Below are 20,937 nucleotides of genomic sequence, written 5' to 3'. Positions count from 1 at the left end.
TTAAGTTGCTTTGCTTGACTGATTGGTTAATCAAGCGGTTACGTGCGTGTTCACTCTCTTCTTTTATTATTAGCTACTAAGCACTCACGTTCACGCGAATGTTTAGTTCACCAGTCACCCAGCATTAGTAGGTAGACGTAGTTTAAAGTGTGTAAGTATATCTTAATGAATGATAAATATAATTCCATTTCCATATGCCTAATGACACATTTATCTATAGCATGTTTGAACTATACGATGTCTAAATATTTACAGTCTGAAATGGGATAATATATTTGTAAGTGATCTCTCAAATACGTCAATAAAAGAATTCTCCCCGGGGGCGTGTTGCTTCTAGGGTACTGCTGTTCGCAACGACGGCGTCAACTGAAAAGAAAATCCTGTTTAACATCTAATAATTAAACACTACTACTCGAAAGTACTGATATATATATGTGGCACCAGCTTTCAAACGACAAAACTGACTTCCAGTTGCACTCATTCAGCCAGGATAAACGAAGTATCATTAATGAAATTAAAGCGTGCGTAAATGGAAATGTGGGAAGATACCGAACTAAAGTAATGCATTTGAAATCAAAATAATTATACGAATATGGAATTGACTTCTTCTTTATTTTTCAAATAAAATATTTTCAAAGTCAAATACAATACAGAAAAAACAGTGAATGTTATCGTTGACTTTTATAACTAAACACCAAAGAAAAATATTTAATGACATCACAATATGGACATTCCAGATTATCTATTGAGAGCCTGCATTGCCCATTAGATTTAGAGGGTTTATCAACAGCATCACGTAGTTATGTACACAGTAGGGACCATCCTTGAAAACCACACTGGGTAACTGGCGGACACAAATCCAGAAAACTTTGAAATGCCAGTTAACCAACAACAGCTTGGATGACTGAAAGAAAACTGTAATCCCAAGAAGAAACCTAATGTGACCACTGGCAGAACACCGGAACTCAATAGATAAACTGTAGCAAGTGGTGTAGGAAATCTAACCCTGGAACTGGGTGGCAGCTCCATTGAACACAATGGCACCCATGTGTTGAAATGTGTTTTTAAAGTTAGGCAAAACTGAAACATAATCTGTGCTTTATTTTGGCCATACTGCATTAACTATGAATACTTTTTGAAGTGTTAAAAATGAAATAGTGTTAAAAATATTGATGTAATGCAAGATTGAGTGTATAGTGATTCAAAAATATCACTCAGCTGAGTTGCTTTTTCCATACATCCTTTATCCAACTCGCTATATCCTAACTACAGGGTCATGGGGGTCTGCTGGAGCCAATCCCAGCCAACATAGGGTGCAAGGCAGGAATCAAACCCCAGGCAGGGTGTGCTTTATTTTTATTTATTTATTTTTAATCATCTGCACCTAGATGTTGATTTTACCAGAGGACTGAGCTGGATTGAACTATTGCATTTACAAAATGGTTATACTGTATATGTTTTGGATTTTATGACCGTAAGGCTTTTCCATAATACAGGACCAACTGATGATATGACAGAATGTCCTCCTGCCAATCCAATTTTATACCAAAATTACTTTGGTGGAGAAGCTCAATACATCGCAAAATGATACAAAACCTCTGTGAGAGTTAAACTACAAGAAGATGTACCTACTTTTCCTAATAAATGTAGAATTATGAATCTAATTGTGTGGTATGTAAAGATACTTCAATATTATTAGTAATCTAACTTTATGTACTGTAGGAACTTCTTTGGACTCATAAACCTTTTTACTTGTAAGGTTTATGCCTTGGCTTTCCATCTTTTGTGTTTCATATTTTATAGTATACTGTAATACCATTCTTTTCCTGCCGAATCAGTGTAGCCTGGCCTGTCTCTGATGCTCTGCCTGACTCTAAAGCATCTTAGTCTACTGAGCTGTAGAAACAGTTTTGTGCATGAACTGTTTTCTAGAACAAACAATTTGGAATAAAAATGTATTACTTAAATAAAAACAGACTTGGAAGTATAAACACATATACATTTAATATTTCTTGCTTTTCCATTTTGTATCATAGCCCCAGACCAACACCCACTCATTCACACATAGCCACCTGTTTTCTTTACAACCACAACTTTGAATGTGGGGAGTAAACCAGAGTAAGCAGAGAAAAAAACCCACCCAGATACGAGTAGGAACTTTGACCTCCACACAGGCAGTACTCAGGCTGGGGTTTGAACCCAGGACTCTGTAGCTGTGGGGCAGCAGATGAATATGTGCAAATCACATAAAAAATGTACTGTTGGCTTATTTTTGACTTTTTTCCCAAACATCAAATAAAAGTAGATTCAGCCTAAACTAAGCATAGTCCTTACAATAAGAGAAACATACAAATAAGGAAGAACACCCAGAGTACAGACTTAAATTAAAACAGATTTATTGCTTTGATAATTGCTCTTTGGATGGTGCACTGTATTTAAATAATTCCCAACAGTATCAGTCAGGTGAATAGGTAGTCTGAAGTTATGGATATATTGTACCAGATATAGGAAATAAAACAATTTCCCTGAGACTATAACATCCTAAAGGCACATTTTTGTAAATGGGGATAAGGTTATGTGACAGTGATTGCATTTACACGTGCACTATTTTGAAACAAATATTCAAAAATATAATATGAAATTTAAAACAATCTTTTAATTCAAAACATATTAAAAGAAAGGGTAATTAGAAAAAAAATCTTCAAGATGGGGAATAACGATAGCACTGGTCTTTGCTACTGTACGTTTGATTTTAGATTTATATGTTTGATTTCAGTCTTAAACAAGAAAGAAAAGCATTGTAAACAGAGATGAATATATAAAAAAATACAAGACTCGTTCCTCCCCCATTTTCTTCCTAGTAAAAATTAACTAAGGTTGTAAATTAAAAGAGATTTCCTGTAAGAAAATATATATTCTGTCATTGGTAAACATTAGGCTACAGGCTTCAATATCTGCTTTAGTAAAATAAACACAAGAAATATACATTTCATATGACTGTTTAGATTCTTTATACCTAAATTTAAAAAATATTCTCAGTTCGTCATTGGTTTAGTGCGGAAAGACTATATCTTGCTTTATTGATTGTATGGTTTTCACTTGTAGGCAGCAGAAACACATTTAAACTATTGCTTTTAATGTAGTGCTTTGCTCCAAAAGGCAGTCAGTGTTGAAACTCCCAACAGTGAAGATGATACCAAATTGTCATAATACATCTTCAGAGACTCCACAGTTAAGGCAAAGGTCCAATGTCCCTGAAACTTGTCAGACTCTGGCCCATCATTTCTGGTCTGTCTGACAAAGTACACCATTTTCAGTCCCGTTCATGTGTGCTATAATCCTTTCATTTTAGCTGAAAGAGACAAGTATGGATCATATAATCAGTTGATGGCAAAACATGAAGTAACCATGTGCAAGAAATTCAACATTTTGTATGCACAGAAATTTGAATATTATTTCTATTTATAATAATGGGATGTCTTTTCCTCTTATCAAATAACCACTTTGGTGTGAATAGAGAGACTCTCCCTCGCAGGGTGTATGCCTGCACACACACAATTACTATCAAACTACTAAACAAGCCTTTTTTGTTTTGGATTCCTTGGTCACAAAAAAAAGCCATTAGTTGAGAAAAATACCCAACATGTTTTATCATGTTCAGCTGCCTAGATATGATTAATTTTCATAGATGATATTAATTGCCTTGCAAATAGGAACAGGTCTACATCATACATATTTTAAGAGTTATAGCTTGATGTTTCAGAGAAAAAATAAACTCCATCTGAGTAGAATGCATTGATTTTAAAAACCAGCTGCTTCTTTGTGCTTTTGCTCCAATATACTTTACCTGTTTCTCCTAATTTTGCACATTCTACATCAAATAGTAAATGGTTTTCATTGAAAGTAATGAAGCAGGAAGACTTGGTCTTATTCAGGTGTCCTGGATGATTGATGTATCCTCTCTCCTGACAATATTGCATCTATTTTGATTTTTTTTTTAACTTCCAACATTTAAATACTTCTTATGGTATGGAGCATCCTAAAAAAGTATTTAAAGTAAAAAGAGTAGCAATTTGATCCATACAATCACAGATCGGTGTATTCTTAAATTCCTTTATTCTTATTTTGAACATGAAAAGTCTAATAAAAGGTTAGCCCATCAAAAATGATGCTGCAATACTATGTGTGCATTGCTATGGTAGAAATCAGTTATGCAGGTGAAAGGAAAGTTACAGAACACAAAGAAATAAATCACATATTTTAGGAACACTGCAAAACTCTTTACTGATCAGAATGTAATTAAACATGATGCTGAAACTAACATTTTTTTAAATAAATCGTACAGGCCACAGGTGAAGGCATCATTTACTGGTGAGTGGGATGCATCTTTAATGCTTTACAAGCAGAAAGGTTGCAAGTCCAGTATCGATCTAATAGAATTTTATTAATTCAGGCCTGTTAATGCTAGGCATGTTCATAGAAGACAGAGAGTGAAAGGTCCTATCGAAAACACCATGCTAAGTGTCCATTTATATTTTTCCCAAGATATATAAACCTGTTATAAAGCACAGCCTAGCAGTAATAAAGACATATTATAAAGCATAGCCTAATTTTACTACTGAATACTAATGCCAAGATTGTACATAAACGTCTCACAAACCAAATGGTGAATGTGTTTATTTCTATTAAACTGCAAGATCAAACTGGATTTCTTAAGGTCAGACCATTACTATCTGATCTTTAACATTCAGTGTTTTAAGAGCATCCTGAGGTTTTGCTATCTTTAGATACAATACATGCAATTGATAGAGCTAAATTGGGTTACTTGTTCAACATTTTGCACAGATTTATGGCAAACTATTATATCTCAATCTGAAAGCTTTCGTAGATAATGTAAATTTTGTATGTGAAGCCAGACAGTGGTGCCTTCTACACCAGTTTTACTGTACTCTGCCATATATAAAAAGTGTTGTCATTCTACATGGTGTTACTGAAATGTATACAGATACCCTTTAATAAAAGTCTGCAATGTGCACTTTAATCACATCTGGATTACTGACTTGTAATTTTAAAATGTAGATCAGCGTGCTAAATCAAGGACAAACGTGTCTTTGTCCAAAACATTACAGAGAGCACTGTATTTATTGTGAAACAGTCCTTAAAAATCAATAAAATATATAATAAAAAATGAGAGGAAAGAAGCAGGGGCAGAATATATTTGCTGCTGTTGAGAGTATTTTTGGAACTGGACTGAGTTTAAATCAACATTCATTCTGACATGGATCCTTTACCTTTTAGCTGGCTGTGGAAAGATATCCTATATTCACATTGCTCCTCTTATATTGCACGTCAATTACAGTACAACTCAGTTACATATCTGAAAATGGAAGCGGTTTAAGACATGGAAGGGATTTATGAATTGGTCTCAAACACGAATCTGTATAGGCTGTCAATATCACTGAGTGCACACATTACAACTATAATCTAATAACAGTGTAGTGTGCCTAATGACAGATCTGTTTTTGGGATTCTTCAAGTACGGAAGGTAGAAGTTTTGAGGTAAGGCAGTTATACTCAGTAATCAAGGAGCTGGACAGTAGTAAATTGTTTCATGTTCACTTGCACAAGCAAGGAAAAATGTCACTGTACACATGACAATAATGACCATATAAACTCATAATTACAGTACCCTGGGCTGCACGGAAGTATGTACAAACCTCATCACAATGCTCCAGTAAGAAGACCTTCAAAAACGTCTGTAGACTGGCAGAGGTATGGATAGACTTTATATCTGATTCATGTTACCACACTTGTCTTTAAACACAGAAGGACTTCACATGTCTGGCTTGGGTTGTAAAGTCTTCAGTATGGAATTTGACAGGCCTGGCAACTTTTTCCAAATATTTTCAATTCATTTCATTGTTTTGTTCCCCAAGTGAGACGTGCTATCTTTTAATTAGGACTAACAATTTAGCTGTTATATTTAAGGTTAACAATTTTGTTTTTGCCTTTTAACAGTCTGCTTTAAAAACGCTTTGATGTCATTGTGTCCTTTTGGTAAAGAATGCTAGGCCTCAGGCAGTTTTGCAACAGCTGAACGAAGATTCCTAGGGCAGAAATTACTGAATTAACTGAGCTCTGGAGATCTAATCATTAAGATCCTGTCACATTGTTTACGATGGTGTTATTTCTGCTTTAACTAAATAACTCTAGCTTACATACAGAAGTAGCACCTGCATTATAACATCATTCTATTTCTCCACAATCACTAAGACTAACCTGGTGTGTTGTAAACTGCTCTTTATTTCATGCAGTGCCATTCTGAGATGAGTAAAAATGTAACAAATGTGCAACACAAGGAAACTGATCTCCAGGAGTTTTTTTTTTCTTTTTATGTTTTAGCTATTTTATTTGCTCCTTCACTGGCACCAGTTCACTGTGGTTTTAACACGGTTATATAAAGCCAAAATGTTCCACTTAAACTTGCCACAATTGACTGGTTATCAAATATTTTGTTTTGTGCATTGGTAGAAGTCTTTTCATTCTAGAAGTCTCTCAATGGTAAAAGAACCACAATTTTCAAAACAGTATGTGTTGTTATATTCATTAAAATACATGGTCCATACTTGTAATTTATAAGAAGTATTAAATTAATTTTTTACTTCTGAGGTATCTTGCTATACATGTAAAGGGTCATGAACAGTAGAAAATATTTGCTAATTATGTCTGGTGCTTTAGTACTTCTTTAAAAGCTTTGACAAAACACCTTCATTCAGTCATGAATTTAATCAATGGCCGGAAGCATACTAGGGAAGATTTCTAAGTAATTATTTACAGAACAAGCTGTTTGATTCTACAGCTATGGTGATGATCTTTATTTAAAGACCCTGCAGGTTTTTGGCTTTAAGGCTAAAATAATAAACCAACAGTACATTCATGACTAGTTGAATCTTTTAAAAGTGGAATGAAGGCAATGAAAGCAACTGACAGGAGCATTATTAAAAGGTTAGAGAGACACCGGAAGGCAAATAGCACACAAAAATGTGCTTAAAGACTTAAAACACCTCTACACATACTGTAAGATAAACTGAATTAGTGAATTTTAGAATGTTTATAACTAAATTATAATATAGCCTATATAATTAACAATGCTTGCTATGCTGCTCATTCACAATAACGTAAGGCTGTTTTCAATTGAGGGGTTGGGCGTCAAACTATTTTTTTAAGCGCATGAAACACACACAAAAGCATTCATTTCAAGCAGTTTAGTCAAGCATTGCATTCAATAAGAAACAAACACAAAGCCCCCAAAAACATTCTTCATAATGTGAGGAGCAAGCAGAAACATTAAAAATGTGAGGTGGACATTAAATTATTTTCTCCATATTTACAGCATTATCAGTGTCGTCATTAGGTGGTGTCCAGCTTCTAATCTTCAAGAGCTCCAATGTGTTTGATTTGACATTCATGTGTGACTCACATGAAACCCCACAGGGGTCCTTTCCCCACTCTTCAATCTGATTTCAAGTACATCTTGCATGAAACCCCAAGGGGGATCCCCACCAATCACCTGTTCATCCTCTCGTGTCCCTTCATGTACATTTCTAAACCTGGCCTGTCCTACACTTCCTGAACAAAGGGTGCACACAGCCCAGTCAATGATGTCCTTAGGCAGTGTGCACCCTTTGTCATGTGCTTATGTCTGACTGTGACCTACCTATCTATACCTGTCTGGCTTAGAGTCTTCTTCCGTGCCACTTTAGGTGTGCACACTATCTTCATAAAGGACACCTGGGCCAGATCTGCCAATTCTCTACTACAGTAGAGGAGAGCCACCATTTCCTCCAGTTTAGTGGCCCTGACCTCGATGTGCTGGATCAGCTGGCATGTTCTGCAGACGCAACCTTCAAGAAGGACTGACTTGTCCAGGCCACCCTTCAGAAAGTCTAACATCAAACAGGCATTGTAAGCAGTCACATCAAGCCAAGAAGTATTATCTTCACTTATCAGTGTGCTTGAAAAAAAGTCTGTAGAATTCAAAGTGACCTGTGAACTTACACAAACGCAGTGTGATCCTACAAACTCAATACAAGAGGCATTCCATCTTCAATCCACACAATCCTTCAATTGTGTGCAGTGTGGTAGGGGATGAACATGTTAAATGAAAAAACTACTCATCTGGCATAATTGAGACAGGATATAGTCTATTTGGTGTTGCTAGTTTTAAGACACTGCAAAATATGGCCTGGCTTATAAACTGGAAAATAGCTGCTGAATTTAAACAATATATTCAAGATGCAATGCAGATGCTGATACTTAGTCTCACCTTTGTCATTGTCTTTTTCACAGATGACTTTGTTGATATCATCGCAAAAGAAATCATTCCAAAGACCACCATGGATCAAGCCTGCACAATCCTCTCCATGTTCATGACCGTGGCTCCAGTTGTCCGGTTGGCCTTCTTTCCAATTACTTAAAATATTTAAATAGAAAACACATTTTTCTACAGTATAACCTTAATTTACAAGTAAATATAAACCTACTTTCAAACCCTCCACATACCTGCCCATTTTTTAACTTATTTTTTCTATTACTGATTTGTAGCCTACAGGGAGTCCACAGCTGATAATTCACAATACAAAACACTAATATAGTAAACAAATATATATAACTGAGCAGTAATTAATGTAGACAAAATCCCAGGTTACCAGAGATAATCAAGTTTATCTCTAGCTTTTGGAAGATATTGCAGACCCTAACTCACATATAATTTAATCCATGGGCAGGGAAACCAGTACTGTGGAATGTTTTTGTGCTTCAGCCTTATATGTTGCACGGATTCATTAGTAGGAATTTTAAGAAGCACTTTGTTTGTAAAATTACAAAGCTCATACTTTAAAGATTAATGTATTTGTTCTTAACATGTGCAAAACCCAGATTACAAATAATTGATAATGTAGCATTAACTGGTACTTGTATGGTCGTCCTAGTTTATGACTTACTGCACTAAATATTTGTAGTTTGTTTTGCATAAACATGTCTACTAAATAGATACTGTATATAGTATGTGAATGCAAATTTTTATTCTTCCATCTATTTTCAATTTTCTTAACTCACTTAATCCAATAAAATGTCATAGGAGGCTAGACTGCTTTTTAGCAGCATTGAGTGCAACACATGAATTAACCCTAGATGAAATGTCTCTTCATTCTACGACAAACTCACTCACATTTAGAAAATGTACAAATAAATTAACCTAATTCACATTTTGGAAAATCCCAGTGTAATCAGAATATATCCATGCAGATATGTGGAGAATATTCAGGCTCCATAAAGAAAGTAGTGGTGTTGCCAGAACTTAAGCATTAGTTCCTAGAGCTGCAAGGCGCCAGTGCTAATCACTGTGTTGTCCACAAATTCAAATGTGGGAAGGGAATGTTTAGTTATTTATTCTCAAACTTGCTTTATATAATTCTGGATCAGGACCCAGGAAGCCAGGATGCTGGATCCTTGAAGCTGCAATACTAACCCCAGTGCTATCATGCTGCTCAGGAACACAGTATATATTTGTGTTCTATTTATAACTACACTGTATTCCTTTGAAAATGTATTTTTGCTACAATTTAAATTTCTAAGCTACTTTCCATACTGTGGTGCTGTCATCAACAGTGAGTGAAAATGACAGTTCCTTTTCAGTTTTCAAACATTAAAATATACTCTCAAAGCTCTGCCTGTTTGTGACCACAAGTGTGCTTCTGTTTTTTCCTGCTACTCTTAGTATCCACAGTTCTTCAAAATGAGGGCATATGTATGTCAGACCTGTCCTTTCTTTTTAGTGCCTTTTTGTGTCAAGCTTGTTTTTTCCCATTCTTATCCTTACCAGCTTTACACACTGCTTTCGCTTTCTTGGTCTATTGAATGCTGATCTTCTATATCCTCTGCTCCATAAGCTTATAAATATCAAACTACAAGATTTACTATGTATGGCAAAAAAGATACATTTGTAACTAACTTCGTTTTTACAATAGTGTCTTATGTTTCATTTGATTTATTTATAAAAACCTCTAAATACTTACACATAGGTTGGTGTAGTTCCATCTATCCATTTCCATTCATTTTCCTTTTCTTGGTCTGTTAAACCTATCCAGAAATAACCCTTGCCAGAAACTTGTTTTTTTACCCATTGCTGAGGAAAAAAGAGGAAAACAAAGTAACCTGTTAAGTCAAAGTATTTGAGATTACAGATATCATTCCCAAAATTGCCAAAATTATGCAACTACAGAATATCTGTATCTGCTTTTGCTGGATTAAACCTTCATGCCCTAAGGACATTTTTCACAGGTGAAGGTATATATATATATATATATATACAGTGGTGTGAAAAACTATTTGCCCCCTTCCTGATTTCTTATTCTTTTGCATGTTTGTCACACAAAATGTTTCTGATCATCAAACACATTTAACCATTAGTCAAATATAACACAAGTAAACACAAAATGCAGTTTTTAAATGATGGTTTTATTATTTATGGAGAAAAAATCCAAACCTACATGGCCCTGTGTGAAAAAGTAATTGCCCCCTTGTTAAAAAATAACCTAACTGTGGTGTATCACACCTGAGTTCAATTTCCATAGCCACCACCGGGCCTGATTACTGCCACACCTGTTTCAATCAAGAAATCACTTAAATAGGAGCTGCCTGACACAGAGAAGTAGACCAAAAGCACCTCAAAAGCTAGACATCATGCCAAGATCCACAGAAATTCAGGAACAAATGAGAACAGAAGTAATTGAGATCGATCAGTCTGGTAAAGGTTATAAAGCCATTTCTAAAGCTTTGGGACTCCAGCGAACCACAGTGAGAGCCATTATCCACAAATGGCAAAAACATGGAACAGTGGTGAACCTTCCCAGGAGTGGCCGGCTGACCAAAATTACCCCAAGAGCGCAGAGACAACTCATCCGAGAGGTCACAAAAGACCCCAGGACAACATCTAAAGAACTGCAGGCCTCGCTTTCCTCAATTAAGGTCAGTGTTCACGACTCCACCATAAGAAAGAGACTGGGCAAAAACGGCCTGCATGGCAGATTTCCAAGACGCAAACCACTGTTAAGCAAAAGAACATTAGGGCTCGTCTCAATTTTGCTAAGAAACATCTCAATGATTGCCAAGACTTTTGGGAAAATACCTTGTGGACTGATGAGACAAAAGTTGAACTTTTGGAAGGCAAATGTCCCATTACATCTGGCGTAAAAGGAACACAGCATTTCAGAAAAGAACATCATACCAACAGTAAAATATGGTGGTGGTAGTGTGATGGTCTGGGGTTGTTTTGCTGCTTCAGGACCTGGAAGGCTTGCTGTGATAGATGGAACCATAAATTCCACTGTCTACCAAAAAATCCTGAAGGAGAATGTCCGGCCATCTGTTCGTCAACTCAAGCTGAAGCGATCTTGGGTGCTGCAACAGGACAATGACCCAAAACACACCAGCAAATCCACCTCTGAATGGCTGAAGAAAACAAAATGAAGACTTTGGAGTGGCCTAGTCAAAGTCCTGACCTGAATCCAATTGAGATGCTATGGCATGACCTTAAAAAGGCGGTTCATGCTAGAAAACCCTCAAATAAAGCTGAATTACAACAATTCTGCAAAGATGAGTGGGCCAAAATTCCTCCAGAGTGCTGTAAAAGATTCATTGCAAGTTATCGCAAACGCTTGATTGCAGTTATTGCTGCTAACGGTGGCCCAACCAGCTATTAGGTTCAGGGGGCAATTACTTTTTCACACAGGGCCATGTAGGTTTGGATTTTTTTTTCTCCCTAAATAATAAAAACCATCATATAAAAACTGCATTTTGTGTTTACTTGTGTTATATTTGACTAATGGTTAAATGTGTTTGATGATCAGAAACATTTTATGTGACAAACATGCAAAAGAATAAGAAATCAGGAAGGGGCAAATAGTTTTCACACCACTGTATATATATATATATATATATATATATATATATATATATATATATATATATATATATATATATTAGCAGACCTAAAACAAGTGCTTCATTATATTCTAGCAAATATCTATCTCTCCGCACTGTAGTGCATTGGGGACTTCTCTGGGAAGGATGACCATTTGACCAAGGGCAAGTTGAACTTCTGTAAAGTAGAAAGTTATTTTTTTTTTATTTTTATCATTGACAGCTTATCTTGGTTTAAAATATCAATACTTGCCCATTTGCAGTATTTCTTAATTTTTTGTCATTTTACGATTCTGAATAGATCAATGAATAGATATCATTTTTATGCATTAAGACTCAGATATCATGGTATTTATTAGCTAAACATCAAACTCAGTACAAGGTTCTTCTCTGTTTTTTTTTTTATCATTTAGTGTGTCTTTTAAAGAACACTCTAAGAAGTTATAAAGGAAAATTTTCAGATAGAAAATTGTTTTAATCTGTGACACATTTTGGTGTTTTTCTAAAATAGTAAAATATACAATTTGAATCTCTGTCCACAGTGGAATTTTAACAGGAACAAGAAGTAGAATATCTAATTAAATGGTCACTTTGTCTCTCAAGAACCAGCTTCAGACATAATGTACTTGAAATGTAAAATAAAAGAAAAAATAAAGAAATAACTTAAGCATGGCTTGAATTAAAGGCTGGGATTGACCACTTGATGAAAAATGATTTTCAACAAAAGTCAACAACTAGAATTGTAGGACTAAGAAAGAAAATGGCTGTTGCAGAGAGCTACACAGGCACATGTAACTTCGTGATTCTTGTTTTAACAGACACATTCTGCAGCTTACCTTATTGTGGAGCACTCTATCTTTCTTTCTGTAAATGCCTGACAGACAAAACGTCTTAACATTTTAGCAGGAATTCATGGCTTAGCACCTTGACAGCTGGTATCCTAAATTAACGCCTTCAGGCAATGTCTGAGCTTCAGAAATAAATATACAGTACAGTAGTGTTTGTCAGAGTGTCAATGTCCCATCTCATTGCCACAGCCACGCATTAGATCTAATTATTAGATCTAGTTATTAATTACAGAGTTGAGAATTAAAATGTAAATATTACTTCATTAAATTATTTCTGATCAGTACCTAATTACATTTGATTTGTTTTTGCCAATACCAATACAATCTTAGATTAAAAGAAGAACAGTGTGATGTTTGGATTGTAAATGTGTAGATTTTTGAGAAACTCAAGCACAATTATAGAAAGGAATTAAGATCAGCTAATTCATCAAATTGTAATGACTTTGAAAAAAGATGTATTGGATATACTGACTCTCCTTAAAACAGTACTGTTTACAACAGTGGCTAATCTAACAAATGGGAATTCTGAACTGCAGTGCATAATACCTGCGAATGTTAGCAGTGCAGATTTTATGGACTTCTTAAACAATAAAATTGACCATATAAAATACCAGATTTCAGCATCACAGCACAAACTAAATATTATATTTTTCAAACTCTGTCTCCCCTTGACCACATGGCTTTAGTAAGTTTAACTTGATAACAACAAGTTTGTCATAACATTAATTTCTAAGATGAAACCTACTAGTTGTCCCTTCAGTCGCCTCAGAACTGATAAAATGCTCAATGGCTGTTCTGGTACCACCCATTCTTAGCATTATCAGTAGTTTATTACTAACTGGTACTGTTCCTAAAACACAAAAGTGTCAGCTCTGAAAACATTACTGAAAAAATCAGAGATAGACCCACATACACTTAACAATTATAGAGCCATCTCAAATGCACCATTTCTTTCTAAATTACTTGATTTATTTGAGAAATTCCAGTCTGGGTTTCATACTGTGCTGAATAGTTTTAATGACATTTTAATATCCTCTAGGGAAGGAAATTCTCTAGTATTTATGTTGTTTGATTTAAGCGCAACCTTTGACACCACCACCTGCTCTGTTCTATAACATTGGCTGGAAAATTATATTGAACTTTCAGGCAAGTTCATATTTACCAAATCGATTTCAGTACTTGCAGAAATATGCTGATACTAATTCATTATTATTCTCAGAAGTTGAATGGTGTCCCTAAGGGTTCAGTACTCTTTCCTTTACTGTCCACAATTTGCATGCTTCCATTGAGAACTATCACTAGAAAACAAACATTCATTTTCACTTGTATACAGATGGTACCCAGCTATACCTTTCTTTTAGACCAAATGATGTTTCTCTAATGGTGTCCTTAATTAATTGTGTCAGTGAGTTAAAAGAGTGATTGATGAAAGTTACTCGTCTCTGAATACAGATAAAATAGATATTCTATTTATTGGAGCGAATGAGTTTACTTTAGTTTTCCTAAACGAGTGTGCAAATTAGGTGTTATTTTTGACATCAATGTATTTTAAAACACACAACACAAAACTGTCCAAAACATATTGTTTCCATCTGAAAATTGTTGGAAAATTAACATGTTTACTAAATATGGAGGATACTGAAAATTTTTTTCATGCATTCATTTCTAGTAGGATGGACTATCATTACAAGAACTAGAAAAACAGAACAAATAACTCCAGCTCTGAAGTCCTTACACTGACTTCCAGTTAAGCCTTTGGTCAATTTAAAAATCCTCCTTCTTACATACAGTATAAAGTTTTAAATGACCTAGGTCCTGTTTACTTATCTACTAAACATAGAACATAGAAGGGTTGGATGGCAAGATAGGGTAGGTCTTCACAACTGTGTCTATGCCTGACTATATCTTTGATTTTCTCTGTTACAATTGACTATGTTTAGTCAGTTTCAAACTCCTGTGTTTCCCTGTCTGTTGAAACAAATCTTTATGTCTACTCGTTACGTAATTAACAATCTATAAATTCTGTATTTACATTTTACTTGAGAACTAGTCACAGCACTCTGTGTCATCACTCAGTGAAGAGCACTATACAAAACTGAACTAAATTGAAAAAAAATTGTGCTAGTTGTTAGATAATATACTCTTGTGAGATTTTTCCTTATTTATGACATCTTGATGGGAATGCTTACAATGTGCATCTTGTGAATCTGTAGATCTGATAAATTCTGTGCCTTTATGCCGTCCTCCATTATACTTTTTAATTGTTTTCTTTTGTGATCCCACCATGCATATTATGATCAACTTCATATTTATTTTTTGAAAGAAATGTAAAATAATATTTAAAAAACATGTGGAGGGGTCGGGGCTGTGATGGACTAGCACACTATCTTCTGCCCATTAATAATGGGGATGGCTCCAGCAGCAAATAATTGGATTAAGAAGATTTAAGAATGTAATGTAAATTAACGCAGTGCTTACAAGTTCAGTATCTGATAGCTGGTGTAATTAATAAGACTTGTATAAAAAATTTTGGAAGAGCTTGTATCTCTTTGTGATTGAATAATACATGACTGTACTCATCGAGAACTCTCACCTTAACAAATTCAGCTTAACTTTTTAAAGTGCCTTGCACAGTGAATACTATTACAAAAGATTACAACAGAGATACAACAGATTCATACACTCTTTCTCTGTTTCACTTATTAAAACAGTTACATCATGGGTATAAAAATTGGTCAACAATGGACCTAGGATTAGTAAATACTTCAGACCTAAAATTGTGAAACAGATTTAGAGCTTAGTGCTAGGAAAAGGTAAATCCGTTCAAGAGTGTACTGATACAGCCTGCTTATTGAACTATAAAGGGATTATTTGTGCCTTGATTTAAACCATAGTAATCTGTAATCATGACATGCAGCTCTACAGTTATGTAGAAATTCTAGTTAATAATCCCAACTTGAGTGAGTTACGGCATCTTCTAATTGCTGAATAGATAAATAGGTACAGTGGATATAATGCAGCAGCAAGATATAAGGAATGGGGGTGTTTTCAACCTCATAAACAGAAGTATGTCTGTCTGATGTGTATTATTTTTCATAAAACGATAGAATTAAAAAAAGACAAATAAAAGGGCAGATATTGCGGAACACTCATCCTACCTGTTAACCCATCGTACAGCACTGGGTATATAAGGCAGCACGTTATTGTCTGTTACAAAAAGGGATGAGCAAGATTGTGCTGGAAGGTCAGCATGCAGTCAGTAAATATGACATATCCAGCGTTTTTTATTTCTTTAAATTAAAAATGGTTCAGTGATAAGATCTGTAATGCAGTTGGCAAGTCTGACATGCCCCATGACTAAACGTTGTGTAATTTGATATTGACTTAAGAGGTACCAAAATGGTAAAAAGACAACAAGAATGTATGTGAGAAAAGTATGGTAAGACTGTGGAGACTGGCATCTTTATATTAACTCCAAGAGATTTATTAAAAATAATTGTCAACTCAAGAAGTGTAAGTGGGAAGTATACATTGCCCAAACTGCTTTCAGTAAAACTATAGAAATATTGATCTTTACTGGAGATACTTTAAAGAGGTGAAAATAACTCCAAAGTCCATTGAATATGATGAGTGGAAAGCTAGTCTTAGGGATATAGACCCCTTTATAAAAAGATGGATAGGGTGGTTTGTTCCAGATACAGAATGTTCTTTCAGAAATCTAACTAAAGACTATTCCAGGATATTCATAGCTGATAGTCAAGCCCCCGAGCCATCCATCCATCCATCCATCCTCTTCCGCTTATCCGAGGTCGGGTCGCGGGGGTAGCAGCTTAAGCAGAGAGGCCCAGACTTCCCTCTCCCCGGCCACTTCTTCCAGCTCTTCGGGAGAATCCCCAAAGGCGTTCCCAGGCCAGCCGGGAGACATAGACCCTCCAGCGTGTCCTGGGTCTTCCCCGGGGCCTCCTCCCGGTTGGACGTGCCGAACACCTCACCAGGGCGGCGTCCAGGAGGCATCCTGATCAGATGCCCGAGCCACCTCATCTGACTCCTCTCGATGCGGAGGAGCAGCGGCTCTACTCTGAGCCCCTCCCGGATGACTGTGCTTCTCTCCCTATCTTTAAGGGAAAGCCCAGACACCCTGCGGAAGAAACTCATTTCAGCCGCTTGTATTCGCAATCTCGTTCTTTCGGTCACTACCCATAGCTCATGACCATAGGTGAGGGTAGGAACGTAGATCGACTAGTAAATTGAGAGCTTTGCCTTACGGCTCAGCTCCTTTTCACCACGACAGACCGATGCAGAGCCCGCATCACTGCGGATGCGCACCGATCCGCCTGTCAATCTCACGCTCCATTCTTCCCTCACTCGTGAACAAGACCCGAGATACTTGAACTCCTCCACTTGGGGCAGGATCTCTCCCCAACCCTGAGAGGGCACTCCACCCTTTTCCGGCTGAGGACCATGCTCGGATTTGGAGGTGCTGATTCTCATCCCAGCCGCTTCACACTCAGCTGCGAACCGATCCAGAGAGAGCTGAAGATCACGGCCTGATGAAGCAAACAGGACAACATCATCTGCAAAAAGCAGTGACCCAATCCTGAGTCCACCAAACCGGACCCCTTCAACACCCTGGCCCTGCCTAGAAATTCTGTCCATAAAAGTTATGAACAGAATCGGTGACAAAGGGCAGCCCTGGCGAGTCCAACTCTCACTGGAAGCGGGCTCGACTTACTGCCGCAATGCGGACCAAGCTCTGACACGGTTGTACAGGACCGAACAGCTCTTATCAGGGGTCCGGTACCCCATACTCCCGAGCACCCCCACAGGATTCCCGAGGGACACGGTCAATGCCTTTTCCAAGTCCACAAAACACATGTAGACCGGTCGGGCAAACTCCCATGCACCCTCCAGGACTCTGCTAAGGGTGAAGAGCTGGTCCACTGTTCCGCGACCAGGATAAAACCACACTGTTCCTCCTGAATCCGAGGTTCACTATCCGGCGGACCCTCCTCTCCAGAACCCCAATAGACTTTTCCAGGGAGGCTGAGGAGTGTGATCCCTCTATAGTTGGAACACACCCTCCGGTCCCCTTTTAAAGAGGGGACCACCACCCCGGTCTGCCAATCCAGAGGCACTGTCCCGATGTCCATGCGATGTTGCAGAGGCGTGTCAACCAAGACAGTCCTACAACATCCAGAGCCTTAAGGAACTCGGTATCTCATCCACCCCGGGCCCTGCCACCAAGGAGTTTTTGACCACCTCGGTGACTTCAGTCCCAGAGATGGAAGAGCCCACCTCAGAGTCCCCAGGCTCTGCTTCCTCATTGGAAGGCATGTTAGTGGGATTGAGGAGGTCTTGAAGTACTCCCCCACCACCCACAACGTCCGAGTGAGGTCAGCAGCGCACCATCCCCACCATATATGGTGTTGACACTGCACTGCTTCCCCTCCTGAGACGCGGACGGTGGACCAGAATCTCCTCGAAGCCGTCCAAAGTCGCTCTCCATGGCCTCTCCAAACTCCTCCCATGCCCGAGTTTTTGCCTCAGCAACAACCGAAGCCGTTCGCTTGGCCTGCGGTACCTATCAGCTGCCTCCAGAGACTCACAGGACAAAAAGGTCCTATAGGACTCCTTCTTCAGCTTGACGGCATCCCTCACCAGCGGTGTCCACCAACAGGCACCGACCAACTTGCGGCCACAACTTCGGTTAGCCGCCTCAACAATAGAGGCACGGAACATGGCCCATTCGGACTCAATGTCCCCCACCTCCCTCGGGGCGTGGTTGAAGTTCTGCGGAGGTGGGAGTTGAAGCTACTTCTGACAGGGGACTCTGCCAGCCGTTCCCAGCAGACCCTCACAACACGTTTGGGCCTACCAGGTCTGACCGGCATCTTCCCCACCATCGAAGCCAACTCACCACCAGGTGGTGATCAGTTGACAGCTCCCCCCTCTCTTCACCCGAGTGTCCAAGACATATGGCGCAAGTCCGGCGACCGCGACCACAAAGTCGATCATCGACCTGAGGCCTAGGGTGTCCTGGTGCCAAGTGCACATATGAACACCCTTATGCTTGAACATGGTGTTCGTTATGGACAATCCGTGACGAGCACAGAAGTCCAATAACAAAACACCGCTCGGGTTCAGATCGGGGCCATTCCTCCCAATCATCCCCTTCCAGGTCTCACTGTCATTGCCCACGTGAGCATTGAAGTCTCCCAGCAAAACGAGGGAATCCCAGAAGGTATGCCCTCTAGCAACCCCTCAGAGACTCCAAAAGGGTGGATACTCCAAACTGCTGTTCGGCGCATACGCACAAACAACAGTCAGGACCCTTCCCCCCACCCGAAGGCAGAGGGAGGCCACCCTCTCGTCCACCGGGGTAAACCCCAATGCACAGGCTCCAATAAGTATGCCCACACCTGCTCGGCTCCTCTCACCGGGGGCAACTCCAGAGTGGTAGAGAGTCCAGCCCCTCTCCAGAGTCCAAGCTGTGCATCGAGGTGAGTCCGACTATATCTAGCTGGAACCTCTCAACCTCGCGCACTAGCTCAGGCTCCTTCCCCTTCAAAGAGGTGACATTCCACGTCCCAAGAGCCAGTTTCTGTAGCCGAGGATCAGACCGCCAAGGTCCCGCCTCGCCACCACCCAACTCACACTGCACCCAACCTCCTTGGCCCCTCCCATAGGTGGTGAGCCCATGGGAAGGAGGACCCACGTTACCTCTTCGGGCTGTGCCCGGCCGAGCCCCATGGGTGCAGGCCCGGCCACCAGGCGCTCGCCATTGAGCCCCACCTCCAGGCCTGGCTCCAGAGGGGGGCCCCGGTGACCCGCATCCAGGCAAGGGAAAACGTTGTCCAAGGTTTTTTCTTCATTGGAGGTTTGTTGAACGCTCTTTGTCTCATCCCTCACCTAGGAACAGTTTGCCTTGGGTGGCCCTACCAGGGGCATAAAGCCCCGGACAACATAGCTCCTAGGATCATTGGGACACGCAAACCCCTCCACCACGATAAGGTGATAAGGTGACGGTTCAAAGAGGGGAAGAAGCCAAGATGCAGAGCCAAAAAGAGCAATATAGATTCTACCCTATCTGTGGAACAGAAGACCATCTGTTTGTCATTGCATAGATATTTGACAAATTGTGGGATTTTGCCAATCTTGTCTACACATATTTTGGGGCTTGGCAAAGGCTTATGGCTGAATAGTAAGTGGTGTGTTCTAGGAGGTGCTATAAGAACATTGTGTCACATGGCTTCTGCTGCTGCCATTTGTCTTCTACACTTGCCTTGAGTTTGAAGTCAAGGAATTAATTTGAATCTGTTTCAAGCAGAAACAGGACAAAGGATGTGTATGATACTGTCTCCCTCTCATTTTTCTCTTACACCAGATATTAAGGTGCTTACTGAGGCTCAGACAATATCCACTTAAGGAGTCTGTGAGTTGTCTCCTTGCTATTTGCAGATGAGAATATTTGGTGCTAGCTAATTATGGAGCAGTTTGCATCCAAGTGTGACTTATTTGGCATTAAATTTGAGGTCATGGCCTGTCCTAGAAGTGCTGCCTTGCTTTTCAGTGGTGAGAAGTCAACAGTTTCCAAAAGTGGAAGAGTTTAGAGGTCTCCAGCTCTTATTTACAAGTAAAGAAAAATGACTCTTCTAGTTGGCAAAACTTTGGTTCAGCAGCAGTGGTGGCCAAGTGAAAGCTAAGATATTGAACAAAACTTTTGATTTACTGTTCAAGTAAAGACTGAAAGAATTAGCTTTTGAGTACAACAGGGCAACATGAAATTTCTGTGCAGAGTTGTTAAGCTCACTCTCCTTGACAGGGTAAGGGAGCATGACATTGTAAATAAGTCTATTATTGAACCATCTATGGATAAAGTCCTTGTTTATCTTAAACTGAGGGTGCATCCACACTACTACATTTTAGTTTAAAAACACAGACATTCGTTTTCTTTCTTGCCTTCCATCCACACAACCCTAGCGTTTTCAACCCATGAAAATAGAAGTTCTGTTGAACAATGGCAGTTAATAATGTACCTCATCAGCACTTTCAGATAGTCTCTTCAAAGTGGTATAACAACTGATTTTGTTATACATTTAACTGCTCA

The 20,937-nt window shown here is 38.7% G+C and overlaps 1 protein-coding gene across 1 annotated transcript in view; it reads right to left on the bottom strand.

Moving 5' to 3' along the window:
- Positions 1–2,379: 2,379 nt before the first annotated feature.
- colec12 (collectin sub-family member 12) overlaps positions 2,380–20,937 on the bottom strand; it is a 208,147-nt gene continuing 189,589 nt past the window's right edge. Inside the window, exons 8-10 of the mRNA XM_039754864.1 lie at positions 10,077–10,186; positions 8,327–8,472; positions 2,380–3,352 (exon numbers count right to left, since the gene is read on the bottom strand). Coding sequence (XP_039610798.1) covers positions 3,333–3,352; positions 8,327–8,472; positions 10,077–10,186 — 276 coding nt within the window. The 3' untranslated portion in view covers positions 2,380–3,332. The remainder of the gene's footprint in view (positions 3,353–8,326; positions 8,473–10,076; positions 10,187–20,937) is intronic.

This window comes from Polypterus senegalus, chromosome 5 (genome assembly GCF_016835505.1).
Source record: "Polypterus senegalus isolate Bchr_013 chromosome 5, ASM1683550v1, whole genome shotgun sequence".
NCBI lineage: Eukaryota > Metazoa > Chordata > Cladistia > Polypteriformes > Polypteridae > Polypterus > Polypterus senegalus.
Note: the sequence above shows the minus strand (reverse complement) of the source record. Positions and strands in the feature narration are given on the sequence as shown.